Source organism: Eptatretus burgeri, chromosome 10, assembly GCF_056783735.1.
Source record: "Eptatretus burgeri isolate ZD-2024b chromosome 10, Ebu_testis_v1, whole genome shotgun sequence".
NCBI lineage: Eukaryota > Metazoa > Chordata > Myxini > Myxiniformes > Myxinidae > Eptatretus > Eptatretus burgeri.
The window spans coordinates 52,830,801-52,846,130 of NC_140970.1; the positions used below are offsets into that span (position 1 = coordinate 52,830,801).

The 15,330-nt window shown below is 40.7% G+C and overlaps 1 protein-coding gene and 1 pseudogene across 2 annotated transcripts in view; both read left to right on the forward strand.

The window, feature by feature from the left end:
- The window catches only part of LOC147018574 (guanine nucleotide-binding protein-like 3), a 78,594-nt gene extending 77,183 nt beyond the window's left edge, over positions 1 to 1,411 (forward strand). Inside the window, exon 16 of the mRNA XM_085898363.1 lies at positions 880 to 1,411. Coding sequence (XP_085754489.1) covers positions 880 to 944 — 65 coding nt within the window. The 3' untranslated portion in view covers positions 945 to 1,411. The remainder of the gene's footprint in view (positions 1 to 879) is intronic.
- A 4,410-nt stretch (positions 1,412 to 5,821) lies between these two features.
- Positions 5,822 to 15,330, forward strand: part of LOC147018575 (guanine nucleotide-binding protein-like 3) — a 47,082-nt pseudogene continuing 37,573 nt past the window's right edge. Inside the window, exons 1-6 of the transcript XR_015062837.1 lie at positions 5,822 to 5,920; positions 6,110 to 6,219; positions 7,797 to 7,871; positions 7,983 to 8,051; positions 11,525 to 11,660; positions 15,220 to 15,320. The product of XR_015062837.1 is annotated as a guanine nucleotide-binding protein-like 3 (transcript). The remainder of the gene's footprint in view (positions 5,921 to 6,109; positions 6,220 to 7,796; positions 7,872 to 7,982; positions 8,052 to 11,524; positions 11,661 to 15,219; positions 15,321 to 15,330) is intronic.

Consider the following 15,330-nt stretch of genomic DNA (forward strand, 5'->3'; position numbering starts at 1 on the left):
CCACTCGGTGGAGTGCAAACCAGGCTGAACAATTTGTTTGTATTCCACCGATGGGTTGGATCTGGATCAGACTTGTACCAAAATCAAACTGGCTGACCAAGTCATCCAACAAGTTTTGTCATAACTTGTCCACAACTTCTTGAGATTATATGTATGTATGTATGTATGTATGTATGTATGTATGTATATATATATATATATATATATATATATATATATATATATATATATATATATATATATATATATATATATATATATATATATATCGGTTGAGCCCTATCACTCAAATGTTGTGATTTACTGAAAAAAATTCTCAGATCTGGATCTGGATTCAGATCTTCACCAAAATTGAATCCATTTTGCCCTTGCCTGCCAAGTTTCGTCCGAATCCATCCACAACTTTTTGAGATGTTCTACTCGCAGCCAAACAGACGGGTGAAAGCATAACCTTTGGTGGTGGAGGTACTTGATGTCATTTAACTAACGGTATACACAAAAATAATAATTTTCAAAACCATCAAACCTTGATAAAATCAAGGTCTGTCTCCCTGTGATAAAGTTCAAAAGTTAACATTTTTATTTCTATTTCTATTTCAAATGGATCTTGGTAATTTCTGATCACGTATAAAAATAGACTTGAATTGCATTCATCTGTGAACTTGCTTTTGTTATATTATTGTAATTATAATGTGTACTTTCCACCTCAAATTTACTTTGAATGTTCATGATGTTATAGTCATTGCTTGAGCAGTGGTTTTTGCCATATTTTCACTGGTTCATGATTCAGTGAATGGCATCACTAATTTTGTTTGTGTGGTTCTTGAAAGGTTACAACATATCTATTTATTATGCTTAATCCACTCTCCTTCACCCAAGGTTTGTTACAGAGCTCTGCATCACATGATGATTCTTATGACTTCAGTAGAGATTTCTACCTCTAAGTGAAGAGCCCTATATTGTGAATGACAGACTCTTGGCCAGTCATTTATGTGGTGCTTCAGCATGACGATGTACAAGTGCACCCCTTGGTAATATAATGTATAGCAATGCAAACAGCTGGTGTGTCCTCGGGGTGTTCAACGTGTCCAAGGATGATGCAATTACTCTTTTACATCGTATTCTGCATAACTCATTGATTCCAGCAGTTGTTAATACTTTTTTGTTTTGTCTTTTACAATAATGAGCAACAAAGTGCTGGATGAAGTTTTGATTTGTAATCTAAAATGGGTAAAGTGCAGACAATTTGCAAATGACTGTCTGGCAAAAGCTAGAATTTTGGATCATCATAGATTATTCCACATCATGGAATTGATGGATGTTTAAAAAAGATTTGATCTTCATGGTGTTTATTTTCAATCGTTCATTGTCAATATAATTCTTGTATTTCATAATAAACGTCTTTCCATTACTCCTCGTTTGTAGTTTTTAAACAGCGTTCACAGGATAATTTCATTTTGTACAAGATCAAGGCTCAGGTAAGAGCTTGACGAAGAGTAAAAGGGCAAGAAACTGACAGTGGAATAACAGTTGGATACAATAAGCAAGGGAATGAACAAACACATGGCTAGAAAGTCATGAAATTCAACAAAACACTTTTCCAGACCTGGAAAGTCATGGAATTTCATTAATGGCCATTGGAAATTGAAAACAAGTGTGCTTTATTTTCAGAATAAAACAAATGTGCACGAATGAGTTCCCTTCCTGGGAATCGTTTGTAAGTCTTTCATTCTACACTCGACCGCAATTTCACATTGACGCATTGCGGAGCTGCAGCTCAGGACAGCTCAACCAATATTCTGACAGAACGACACCAGTCGTTTCTGTTTCTCTGCTAAAGCAATCTTGCTGATGTATGTTGAGGTTGGGGTTGTGAGTAAAATCTGCCTGTGTGAGGTCATGGAAAAATCAGTCAAGGTCATGGAAAAGTCATGGAATTTCGGACACCCAAATGGGTACAAACCCGGGAACAGGAGTAGGGGAGGAAACACAGTAGTCTGCACAAACACAAACACAGTCAGTGGGTTTCTTTCAGCAGTTAACAGGGAAAGAAAAATTAGGGGTTTGGCTAGGGAATTGCATGAGATGGTGGTACCTTTCAGGCTCGAAGCCCTGAAGGGAAGAGTGTGACGGAACCACCTATCTCTGGGAAGCAGCTTCACAAATGGGAGAAAAAAGGAACAAAAGAGTTGAGGTGTGTTGTGAGCTTGGATTTTGGGGGTTACTGCAAGAACGAGTCCCAGAGTTGCTGGGGGAAGGTCTGAGAGAGCAAAGGGAGCAATATTGGAGAAATGGTGGTTACAAACAAGCACCGAAGCCACTGATCTCTATGTGATGTGAGAGCAGCACGCCTTGTGCTTCGGCCTCATATGTTCACTGATATGTCTCCTAATGTCCTTGTTCTGTCAGTGTGATGTATGTAAAAGTCCCTTCATGAGCTTAAGTTAAGTTGCTCTCCTGAAAATGGACAACAAACCCAAGCACTTTTTTCTTGAATTGTGAGTGTGAATGAACAATGTCGCCGAGCGCAATGTATCAGGGGTTCCACACTGATATTGCAGAACTGCATTGTCACACATTTATGTGGTGATTGCAACAACTGATGTTTTGAGGAGTGGCAACACTAAATACGTAAGCAGATTCATTATTCATGAACAATTTGCATCCATCAGACACATGAAATGCACGTATCATTGTACATATCATCCACTATAATATTATATGCCCATCGCTCCGTAGCTCCATCTGTCCAGGGCAGAACTTGGGTTGCCTGCCTCCACCCACAATTTTAACTGGAAATTTGCCATTTTGGTCATCACTTGTAAGTTTCAGGCCTAGGGCCTTAAGCTTTAAGCCTCTGGTGTACATTTGAAGACTGAACAATGCGTCGTCTTTCATGAAATAAAGGTACGTTTTGATTACGACCCATGCAGAAGAAATGAGGTGATGCACGTTTTGTTCAGGAGTGATCTGCAGTGCCCAACTATACACAGACAGATTGAGGGGAAACTTCACATTCATGTTCCCCAAGCCTTGGGGATAAGGGGTGTTCATTCACACATAAATAATTTCCAAAAAATGTGACACCTGTGATTATTATTATTATTTTATTTTTTTTGAAACATAAACATTTTTTAAAGAATAAATGATTTTGTTGAAAAATGCAGTAAACGTTTAACAATCCTCTCCTCCAGAACAGCTGGAAAGATTAAGGGGAAACTTCACACACTTTTCCCAAGCCATGGGTACACCAATGTGTTGACGAAAAAATAGTTCCTGAACAAATCCAACATTGAACGTTTTTGAAGAAGAAATTATTTTTAAAAGAATGTTTGATGTAAACCTTTAAAAATCTTCATGGAATTTTAGGCATATTAGACCGTTTTTGCATGAATAAGGTTCATTGTGTAACGTGTTGTTTTGCTCAGTACAAGCAAACTAAAGTGCACGTGGTGAGACGTTCTGCAAAACTATATTTATCGAGAAAAAGGTGAGATTTAATTTATTTACCTGCTTTTAATTCTTGCCAAGAGATAATTGCCCATCGTTGTTTGATCATCCACCCATCATTAAAGGCACCGAGGGTTATATTTTGAAATATCAATTGACATTGCAAACCTAATCGAGAATACTTCAATGCAATTATTTTATTACAGGAACACTGCTTTATTTGTGGATGTCAAGTATATTAAAGTCAGGAAGAATGAATTGCTCTGTGATGTCAGCTTGTGTAGTAGAGATAAGGGCTTCACCTGGCAAGCTGTTCAAACATTAAGATGGGTACATTGCTCTCAGGATTGTAAGAGTATCATCAAGATAGACTCTTGATTTTGTAAGCACTTGGTTGATCATCGTGTCTTTAAGTGATTGGATTGTTCGATTTTGATGGATTGATAGGATTGATTTTAAGATTTGATTTGATTGAATGATAAGATTGATGCTCTTGGTTTTATCATCAAGATAAACTAAACCCAGAATCAACAAGAAGGGCATTCGGTAGAGCTCATACCTCCACTGCATAATGCCTGATCCATGAGAACATATCGGGCCCAATGCTTTTTGAGATATCGTTTTTGGCCCTATCTCTCAATCGTAAAGAACCACTTCAAAAATCAAGAAAAGAGCAATCAGAGATTGCAAGCCCTTGCCAGGACTTCTTTTGAGTGGTGTATTTTTATCGGCTTTCGCGTAAATCCAATATGGCTGCCAAACCACGTGACCTTTGACATCATATGTGTGACCGTTTTGTTCCTCATGGACAGGTGGTCATACGTGTAAAGTTTCGCCTCGATCTGTTCAGCCACTTCAGAGAAGATTTTTGAAGGTTTTCTCAAAAAAAACAATATGGCTGCCGAATCATGTGACCGATGACATGATATGTTTTTTTTGTTTTTTTTCTGTGGACCATTTTATCCCGAGATGACCGTCAAAATTTTTCATACTGATCGGATGTGGTGTTCTACATATGCAATTATGACTTAACGAGAGCACCCCTGATATCATAAAACAAATCATACTCGTTCCAAATGAGGAGTACTTGCCATGTGCCAAGTTTCATTTTTTCCTTGGTACGGTTTCAGAGATACAGATGTCCAAAGTTTTTCTGTTTTTCCAATATGACTGCAACACCACGTGACCCATGGCATCATAATTATCATTAAAACATTCGACATGAGTAGTCGCACCAATCTTGAAAAAGTTGTCTCGATTCGACAAGTGGTTCCGGAGAAAAACACGAAAGTTCTGTGTGGACAAACAAAAACTTTTTGAGATATCCTGTACACACACAGACAGAGGGGTGAAAACGTAACCTCCTTCACCTTCGGTGGTGGAGGTAATTACCATCGTCTCTCATTCAGGATTCTTTCCATACTGCCCAGTAACTGTACATTGGTAACAAAGGAGGTTTATTCACGATCCAGTTGAGGGAGTAAGGTGACCGATAGAAGGAGAAAACCAAATTTTTTGAGAATTGAAGAGGATTGAAGGGCATGTCCCACAATATGTTTAACTATTGGATGATAAAATGTACAAAAGAGGATAATTATAATACAAGTAAGTTGGACACTTGAAGAGGCCATTTGGTCTGTCATGCCTGCACTAACCCCATTAATTTAATTAATCAAAGTTTTTATTTCATTTCACAGTGGGGTCGGGTAAATGTAACATCGAATCACCTCCATATTATCAGAAATGTAAATCTGTTACATGTACCCAGAGTTTGTACACCTGTTAGAATGTGAAATTAACATTATTTAAAAGTGCTGGAAACTTTTGGTGCTTTAAATATAGCATTCTTTTGAACAGAGGATTTTATGGATGTTTGTTCATTTATTATTATTAATACTCGCAGAGCACCTGCCCTACTTTAGGTTAAGTATTTCACGTTAGACTTGTGGATGATGTCAGGTCAGCTGTCCAACCAATGGTTGAAGAGCGTATATACGTACATGCATACATAATCACATACACTTGCTCCATTATATATAGATTGTATAGTAGAACTTCTTTTATCCAGACATCCAAAGGAAGACCCATTATTCGCAAAAATAAATGGTGAATTTTTAATGATGTAACTTTGCTCTAATTTTGTACTTTCAGAAGTTTGTGGTGTTTTTATCACTTGTTCCTCTCAAGACTCGTATGCAAAAAATTCCGGAGAAAATTGGACGTTTTAAAGCGGTTTGTTGAAAGGCTTTGTCATCAAACTGAGTCAGGCCGGGTTTCGTGGCCAACCCAATGCAAAACATCAAGTTGCTCTCTTAAAGCCAAATACGTTTGCTGAATATGTTGATTTAATAAACTCAAGATTGCTCTTTAAAATGTGAACTTGAAGAAACGGAGGAAAGATCCAGGTGTGCCAAATTCAGCGCCGTTTCAGGAGGAAATTTTGCAAATGGCAGAAGAGCGAAAACGCAAGGTGAGGGATGATGCCAATATTTTTGTTCATCCCCCTCCCCCTCCCCATTTAGGTTTCTCTTGACATTTGGGATTTGCTGTGTTCGTGGGTTTCACTATAAACCTATTTCATTCAGCTCTGGTCCCTTTCTTCATCTTCCTTGTAAATTTTGTTTCCATCACCATGTTTTAACTTCTTTTCTTTTTTCAGTTTGAAAAGGCAAAGGAGCAGCGAAAGAATGCACGAAGGGAAAAAGTAAAACACCTGCGGTTGAGTGAAAAAAGCTTTCAGCCAAAGACAAGTTGAATACTCCGAATAAGGTGACCGAGTTGAATATTAAAAGTAAGAGGTCTTTCCTTCTCATTATCCTCCTCCACCCCTTCTCTGTCAATTTCTCCCCCCCCCAAACTTCTTCAAATTGTATTACATAAAATCATTGCCATATTCGGTTCATGCAGTTCCTCATCTGACCTCCTTTCCTTTACCAACCCTCTTTACCGACTGCCACATGTGCTTTGACATTGACTGCAGTATTTCCAGGGTCATGAATATTAATGACCTGTTTTCTGCATATTATTTGAATTACTTTGTGGGACGACCTTTGAGATATATTAGGAATGTAAATAGTTTTTCAACGCGCTTGTTATTATATCGACGTACAGTATATAAAACAAGCTACAGAATAATAATCGGCACTGGCTCATTGCATATTGCAGAAGGCTGAAAGAGAACGATGTGCAAGACCAGATAAGAAAAGAGGAAATATCAAGAGAGCACTGATTTATCTGTGATGAGAACTTTGGCCCTGTCTCTTGGTTTGAAAAGCTCAGGACCTTGATCTCAACAGCATCCAGAGTAGAGAAGGGATATGGAAACGACTGCCTTCAAATGTCAACAACATGTTCTTGTAGTATGTACAAATGCCTTACAGGGCCGAACATTTTTCTTGGTATCGAGGAAGCGCTTTTAATCGTGGAGCCCTTGTCCGAGGCTTGCTTTGAACACAAATGGTATTTGACCGAATATGAACGACATGATGGAAAGCACAAACCTCATCGATGCGAGTTTGGGCGGAACAGGAATTAAGAGCATGGGCATTATTTTAAAGCGGTTTCATGGTCAGCCAGAAACTTTTCCCGTTAATAAGTCGGTGTCCAGTGAAGAAATGTTTGGGTTCCTTCTGATTACTCCAATGCAGGACTGTACCTATTGGTCTTCCATTTGATTTGAATTGAATTTCTTACAATCCCATTCTAAATTCAATTTAATATTCATGAAAAGTATGGGTCAGGGTCAGGTGTCCGATCAAAGTGGGACATCTTGGTACCCGGTGGTCATCACTGCCAGCAGTTATAAAATCGCAGTTGTAATTACGTCTCAAATTACATAACACCAGCACACAAAACTACACAAACACCACACAAAAGTTCTGGTGAGGGTCTGCAATCTCTGGTTGCTCTTTTTCTTGTTTTCTTCGTTATGGGTCCATGTAAGATGGTGGAGAGTGAGGTATGTATGGTGTCACCAATAAGAATGTGGGCAATCAGACAAGAGAGAACAGCAGTTTGTGGGCTATTTGACTGGAGAGAACTCGCATTCTTTATGGTTAGATGGGTTCGTGGTGGAGGAAATGTTCAATGGAATTACTTAAGACCGACAAACCACCTGGGTGATTATCAGATCCCCACTTTATGAGGAACTTTACAGTGAGGTCTGTGATGTTAGAACAAATCCTCTAATGGTTTTAAGCCGACAATATTGGACTTCGAAAGTGCTCTGGGGTATTTGGAGGGGGTTTGATGTTGGGGTGGGGGAGGGGAGAAGTATTTTTCAGCATTTCTATCTATATTCTTGTTTTCCATAGCAGGTATCATTCTTACTTATATTTCCATTGCAGCCACTGCAGAGCAAACAGCTCAAAGTATTGCCTGGTCAGGATACTGTGCAGCGCAGTGCAAAAGAGTTGCAGAAGGTATGTTCTTTTGGCAAAGAAATCTCTTTTGCAACATTGAAATTGTTATTCTTCTGTTGATATTGGAATTTTATATTCTTTCCATTTCTATTTCCATTTCTGCCCCTGCAGAGCAAACAAAAGCACCAAGTATTGCCTGGTCAGAATACTGTGCATTACTGTGTGAAGGAGTTGCAGAAGGTAGGTGTTGTTGGAGAAGAGGTTATTGGTTAAAAATACTGTTGTGAGGAACGTGTGTAAAATTGTCTCTTTTGTGTAAAATTCTATCTGCCGGAGCATTTTCATTTCCCCCACTTCTCTTCACCCCTGTGTGCAATCATTTTCCCAGGCTAAACCAACAAACAGTGAAAAAGACAAGTTAGAAAAATTATAATAGGAAACGTCCTGAGATCGAGTGTCCATCGGAAAACAGTGAAAACTCTCAAATCCGAAATTTCAAAATCTGAAATATCCCAAACTCAAAACAAAATTCAAACTTCGAGAAAACAAACAACTTCCGCACATCCGCAGTGCCAAGGTTGCCAGACGTACGGTAATTATTGGATTTGTACGATTATTTCAAGCAGCTTTTTTTTCACAGGCATTCCGCTCCGTGCTTTTCGCGACATGTTTCTGTGCTTTTGCCGTATTCTGCCCTCATAATGTCGTCCAACAAGTGTCAAAGTGATGGTGCTGAGTTTAGTGGTGTGAAGAGGAAGTGCGTTACTCTTACAATTTCAGACAAAGCTGAAATTATGCAGAAATTAGATATAGGCGAGTTGGTGCAGAACCTGAGGGAGCGCTATGGTGTTGGTAACACCACTCTTTATGATATAAAATTAAAAAGGCAACGTGATAAGTTGTTAGTTTTGTGCTAATAGTGATTCAAATGAGGACATTGTGAAACAGAACACCTTGCATGGAGCTAGTTCGGAGTGCCTCGATAAGGTTATTTATTAGCGGTTTAAAGAACATTCCAGTGAAGGCGTACCTATTTACCTTAGGCATCATTCGGCTGCCATGCTGCTCTTGTGCGAAGGCAAAGACTTACTCGGAGTGGTCATATTCACGATTCGCATACCCTCCCAATAACTTTCCCTTCCCTTCAGTGTAAAACGACTAATGCGAAAGTTAAAATGATCGTCCAATCTCGAAAGATTGGAGCCAATGGTGTCATGGACCTTTGTAAAGATGTAGGACTCATGCTTCAGGCCTTTGGTGTAAAGTGCAATTGGAATCTATCTGGGCTATATAACCACAATCGATATACTATACAAGAAAAATAAAAACACTTTTTAAACTAGAACGACAACCTTCGACGTCAGAATGTCGCCAGATATGCCTTCCCCCACATTATTACATCATTATACATACTTGTACCAAGTTTGATTTGAAATATTCAAAAATTCTGGCTGCCAGACCAGACCATACGTCCGATCAGGTTGAAATTTAGAACATTGTTGCGGGCCGGGGGGTCGGGTGAGAATATCACTATGTGGGGGAAAGCTATCTCGGCTCCCATCAGACTCCCCGGAATTGAAGGCCGTCGCACACGGATAATTCTGTGATGCGGCGGGTCACTTAACCGACCGTGGACGCCAATAACTCAACCGCGTGACCTTGGGTCCTCCCGTCTATGGGTTAATCGGGTTACCTAATTAATTACTTGATTTAATTACCAGGGAACACGCCCTCGGTATGCCTTGTCCAAACCAGATCACTTTTCTGGATCGAATGCAGCCGAGCGACACTGCCAAGGATGTCCCAGCTAAAAGGAACGGATTGTTGGGGATAAAATCCCGGATAAACTAGGATTCGGACCATGCTGGATCAACGAAAGAAACCACAAAGACGAGCAGGGAACATTCCTCATCATGATTTATTACAATGGGTGAAGAAAGGTATGTTGCACGATCAAGATTTTTTGGGGTGTGTTGTGCAGGGATCGGGGGGAGAGGTGTGGTGCAGCAAATAAACAATCAACTTACAAAAGCGGACACAGAGCAGACTTAACGCAAAAATATTAACAATAACTATCTTCTTTTACCTCGCACACCCGCATCCCGCCCAACGTGGCATTGAGTCGCCTTTATCGGCCTCCGTACGTGTTTCATGCAGCGTGGGCGTCGTACTGGCTGTGTTTCCTGTGTTGTGAAAAACACCATTCGTGCAGCCTCTTAAGAGATATTCATTCGCATGCCTTTTTAGTGCAACCGGCAATCTTCCCCAGATCATCAGAAGCTCGAGTCGATAATCCCGGACTGCCAAGGGCACTGTATGACTCGCTGCACACGTTGGGTTTAGGGCTCGCTTGAGAACGAGGGCTCTGCGCTGTTAATTACGTGCTGGCCTCCGTGAGGGCCCATCTCCCAGTGAAGGTGCACGTGGCTCAGATTTACCTCAGGAATAATCAGAAATGAAGAAAAATTACGTAAGCAAACCTAGCTATGAGATCATCGCAATGCACGCCCCTGTTATCCCGCTCGACAAAAGGAAAGGGACTATCTTCACGTATATTAATGGAATAACTGTCTTGGGACCACTATCTGTTGGATGCATGCGTTTCCGAGAACTGCAACAATATGTTCCACATGACTACTCAATCATAACTATGACGTTTCACATCGATTGATGAAGAGGTTCAAGAGAGAGATTTTTATTATTCTTGTTTTTTTAAGAATTTCGTTCAAACCAATATCACTACCAGACCATGTGACCTATTAATTATTCATGAACTCCCTGGTATCCCCAAGACCTGGGGAACATGTGGGTGAAGTTTCCCCTCAATCTGTCAAGCCGTTCTGGAGAAGAAGATTTTAAAATGTTTATTACCTCCACCTCCGAAGGTGAAGGAGGTTATGTTTCCACCCCTTTCTGTCTGCTTGTCTGATTGTGTACAAGATATCTCCAAAAGTTGTGGAGGATGGATTTGGATGAAACTTGGTAGACATTTTGGGTGTGTGACCTCGACAAATTGATTTAATTTTGTTGAAGGTCCGAACCCGGATCCGACTACGAGAATTTTTAAAGTGATTCTTCACCATTGAGCGATTGGGCTAAACCGAAACATAGCACGATATCTCCAAAAGTTGTGGACGGATTCGGAAGAAACTTGGTGGAGAGGTTGGGTGTGTGGCAAGAACGAATTGATTCGATTTTGGTGAAGATCCGAATCTGGATCTGGATATGAGATTTATTTAATTTTTAAAGTGCTTCTTCACCATTGAGAGATGAGGCCAAAAAACGATATAGTACTGCACAGCATGATATTTCAAAAATGTATTGGGCCCGATATGTTCTCATGGATCAGGCCACTACATGGCGGAGGTATACGCTCTACCGAGTGCCCTTCCAGCTCTTCAAAAAAAATCCTGGCTGCCAAACCACGTGACCTATAATGTCACCATTTTTATACGGAAGCTCTTCCGACATCCTGAATTACAAGTATTATACACCTGAATACTTTAAAGAATTATTGAACTTCATGCCATTGTTTCAATGTACTAGGCTTTGTGTTGGGCTACACATTGGAAAGTTGAAGGAGGTTGGTGAGGGGCAAGGCAAGAGGGTGAGCCGTAACATACATTTTAGCGTGACTTGTTCCTTTTTCTGCTTCACGTCCTGACAGTTTTTTTTATTTCGGTGACCGAGTACTGTGTGTCTGGTCCTTGCAGGCACTGATGATCGCGGATGTTGTCATTGAAATTCTTGATGCCCGAGATCCGGCTGGATGCCGCTGTCCTGAGCTGGAAGCTGCAGTCTTGGAAGGCTCAAATCCACGACCTCTGCTGCTTCTTTTGAACAAAATTGGTGAAGATTGTTTACTTTTTCTTATAGATGTCATCAGCCCTTCAAACCTTTTTCCTTTCCTACACCTTTTGCCTTTGCCCCTCATTCATCCTCATCCCCCACAACTCTCCTCCTTTTGTTTTAAAGTGGTCATTTTGTCCCATTAACTTGTGGAGATTCTGAAATGTTCTGTCGTAAAATTATTTCCTTTATCAGAATTTTGCTAAAGTCAGGTTGCAGTTTAAAATTATTTTTAAGGATGAATTAAATTAACACTGGCTTTATCTTGATGCTTCTGCCGACGTAGTCGCTGGCGGCATATTTTCAGGTTGTCCCGTCCGTCTGTCCATCCCTGAAAGGTTTTCTTTCCCACAATAACTTAAGAATGGCTGAAAGGATCGAAGTCAAAGTTGGTACAAGTATGTACAGTATTATGATGAAAAGATGAACTGATTAGATTTTGAAGTATACAGGTCGGAGGTCGTGCTCGGTAAAAATTGTTTCTTCGCTAAAGGCCCGGTCACACCTTGACGTTTTAGCCAACGTATGCCGATTTTTGAATTTTTTTTCTAAAACGCTGGCACACGTTGAATACGTTATGGGTAAGTTTTGATAACATTGAGAGCACGCTGGCATACGTCGTAGTACGTTGCCATACGTCGTTGTACGTTGGCTTTAAACGTTGTACTTTTCGGTTGTCCTCAAATTTTTTCATGCTGGAAATTTCACGACGTATGCCGGCGTATGACTCACACGTTCCGCTACGCTGGCCACAAGTTGTAGGCACGGTCTGTGATCGTTGACAGACGTCAACACATGCTACTTGTAAGTTAATCATAAGTTGAGACACGCCGAGGTAGTGTTTAGAGTACCCGAAACTTATTTCCTACCTATGATTAACGTGTTGTTGGCACGTTACGCGATCGTTGCCACACGTCGACAGACGTTACTTTTAAGTTACTCATCGGCTGAAAGACGTCGGTATAATGGATCGTCCTTGCGTCAGCGTCCACGGCCACGGCCAGGACACTTATTTGCAGCATTCTTCAAACTTTTCTTCGGCATGACGAGGATGTTCACACTTCGATGTCTAGCTTGGCTATGATTCCAATTGTCCATCGGCAGCGTCTATTTAAAATAGTCGAGTTTGAGCGTTTTAACACGTTCAGAAGAAACGTTTCAAATTTCCAAACCCCAGCGTCAAAAAAACAAAAACGTTCAAAAACGTTTAAATCGTTCATTGTAAACAATAAAACTAGCTGAGTGGTACCTTTTAAAAGTCGTTGAGTGTAAAAAAAATCCAATTGTTGAGCGCAAGCGTCTACTTTCAATAGTGGAGATGCAGCCATTTAAATCGTTGAGTGGCAGCCTATGAACCTACCCGCGGACACGCGGACGCAAGGACGATCCATCATAACCCACACCCTCCCCCTCACACCCACCTACTACTGCCAACATGAACAAACTACTACTAATACTGATACTAATACTGATACTGATACTGATACTGTTACTGCTGACATGGACATCGACTCAAAAAGGACTCGAAAACACTGTTGGGTTCCCCTTTTAAGAACACCATTTTTATATACCAATTCCCAAAACCGCTGGGAACACGTCTTTATATGGCAGTTGTAAGCGAGAAACACGTTAATTTATTTATTTTGTCGACCGGAAGACGTCATTGGAATACGTCTACATACGTCGATGTGTGTTGGGACTACGTAAAGAATTGGTTCAAAGCACGTCAAACATAAGTTAGAAATAAGTTTCGCGTAAAAAAGACATTACCGCGACGTGTTTCGACTTATGAGTAGCTTATAAGTAGCCTTTGTGGACGTGTGTAAGCGTCCGCATATCGTGTGTACAACTTATCCCCATCGCATGCGGAACGTGTGTCATACGCCGAGTACGTCGTAAAATTTTGAACATGTTTAAAATTTCTTGACGTACTCTACTTACGACGACTTATGATAGCGTATTTAGCGTTCTACTCGCGCATACCAAACTTACCCATACCGTATTCGACGTGCCCCAACGTTTTAGACACACTTTTTGTTACGTCAGCATACGCTGGCAAGATCGCCAAGGTGTGACCACGATTTTGACCCTTCCATTTCTACGGCAGTTATGATTTGAATCGTTGTGCGTCAGCCTTTTAATAGGCTATGTCACGACATCGTCGGCGATGCGTGCAACGCGCTATGCCTGAGTTAGACTATCGTTGGGCATCGGTTGTGTAGGCCGACAACAGGTTCAGCATTCGTTGGTATAAGTTATCTATAACACAACGAAACGTTCTGTGCAGTTACCAATGCGTTATACATAAGACCAAGTCGCTATGAATACGTCCGAATCTTTAAAAAAAAACATCAAAAGTTCAACGTAAGCCAGCGTTTTACATACATTTTAATACGTTGCCATCGCTGGCTAAAACGTCAAGGTGTGACCGGGCCTTAACTTGTGAACCATTGATTGGATTTTTACCAAACGTGATACAAGTGTGTATAATGATGTAAAGATGAACTGGTGAGATTCTGTTGTCAAGAGGTCAAAGGTCAGAGGTCATGTTAGGTAAAAATGTGATCCTTGAGAACAGCTGAAGGGAGTTAAATCAAGCTTGGTACAATTACGTATAATGATGTAATAATGTGGGTGGAGGAATATCGGTCAATGTCGTGACATCGAACACATCGCCGAGTTTCATAAGTAATTGCATGCTCGCGTGTGCACCTCTGCTTGCGCTCGCAACCCCACTCGCACCCGCAATCATGCGCCTCCTCACATGCTTACGCCACACCACCCCTTTCCTGGCACACACTGCACATCCTTGAAATTTCACACTTGCACTACCGAGGAGAGAAAATGTGGTGTGTCGGTCACTGTTTGTCTGAAGTTAAGTCCAGTGTTGTCGCATATATATGTCCACATGTTTGATTTATGTTGCAGCCGCTCTTCGTGTGTGAGACCCTATTAAAACAAAAACTAACAAGAACAGCACTCGGTAGGGGGCATACCTCCACCAGGCTGAACAGGTTACATTTTGCATCCCTCTGATAAACCGGATCTGGATCTGAACCAGAATCGAATCGGCTGTTCTTGTCACCTCCCCAACTGATCCACCTAATTTTGTCATAACTTGTCCATAACTTTTTGAGATATCGCTTTTTGTGACCCTATCTCTTAATGGTGAAGAATCACATTTAAAAAAAATTCCAGTATCCTGATTCTGATCTTCGTCCTTATCACACACCCAACCTGTCCACCAAATTTTGTTGGAATCCGTCCACAACTTTTTGAGATATCCTGCACACAAACAAACAATGGTGAAAACATACCCTCCATCCACCTTCGGTGACAGAAGTAAAAGGGTGGTGCATGCTTGTCGCTCTTCAAACACGGAAGTTTTTTTTTATTTTCTGAGCACACATATCCTGCGTGACCCTTAAAGAAGGAAGTCGTGTGATTGAAACCACTGGCTTTCTCAATTTCTTTTTTCTTTGACAAAACTTTTGGGTTTTTTTGAAAAATATATGTCTATTTATCAGAACCATTTTGTCCCAACTTTTATGGCATTCAGATCTTGCACCCAACGCTTCTGTGCAGCAGTGGTTGAATGTCCTCGGGAACGAGCTCCCTGTCCTCGCCTACAAGAGCAGCACAACCCATCTAAAGATTGGGGTGAGATCAT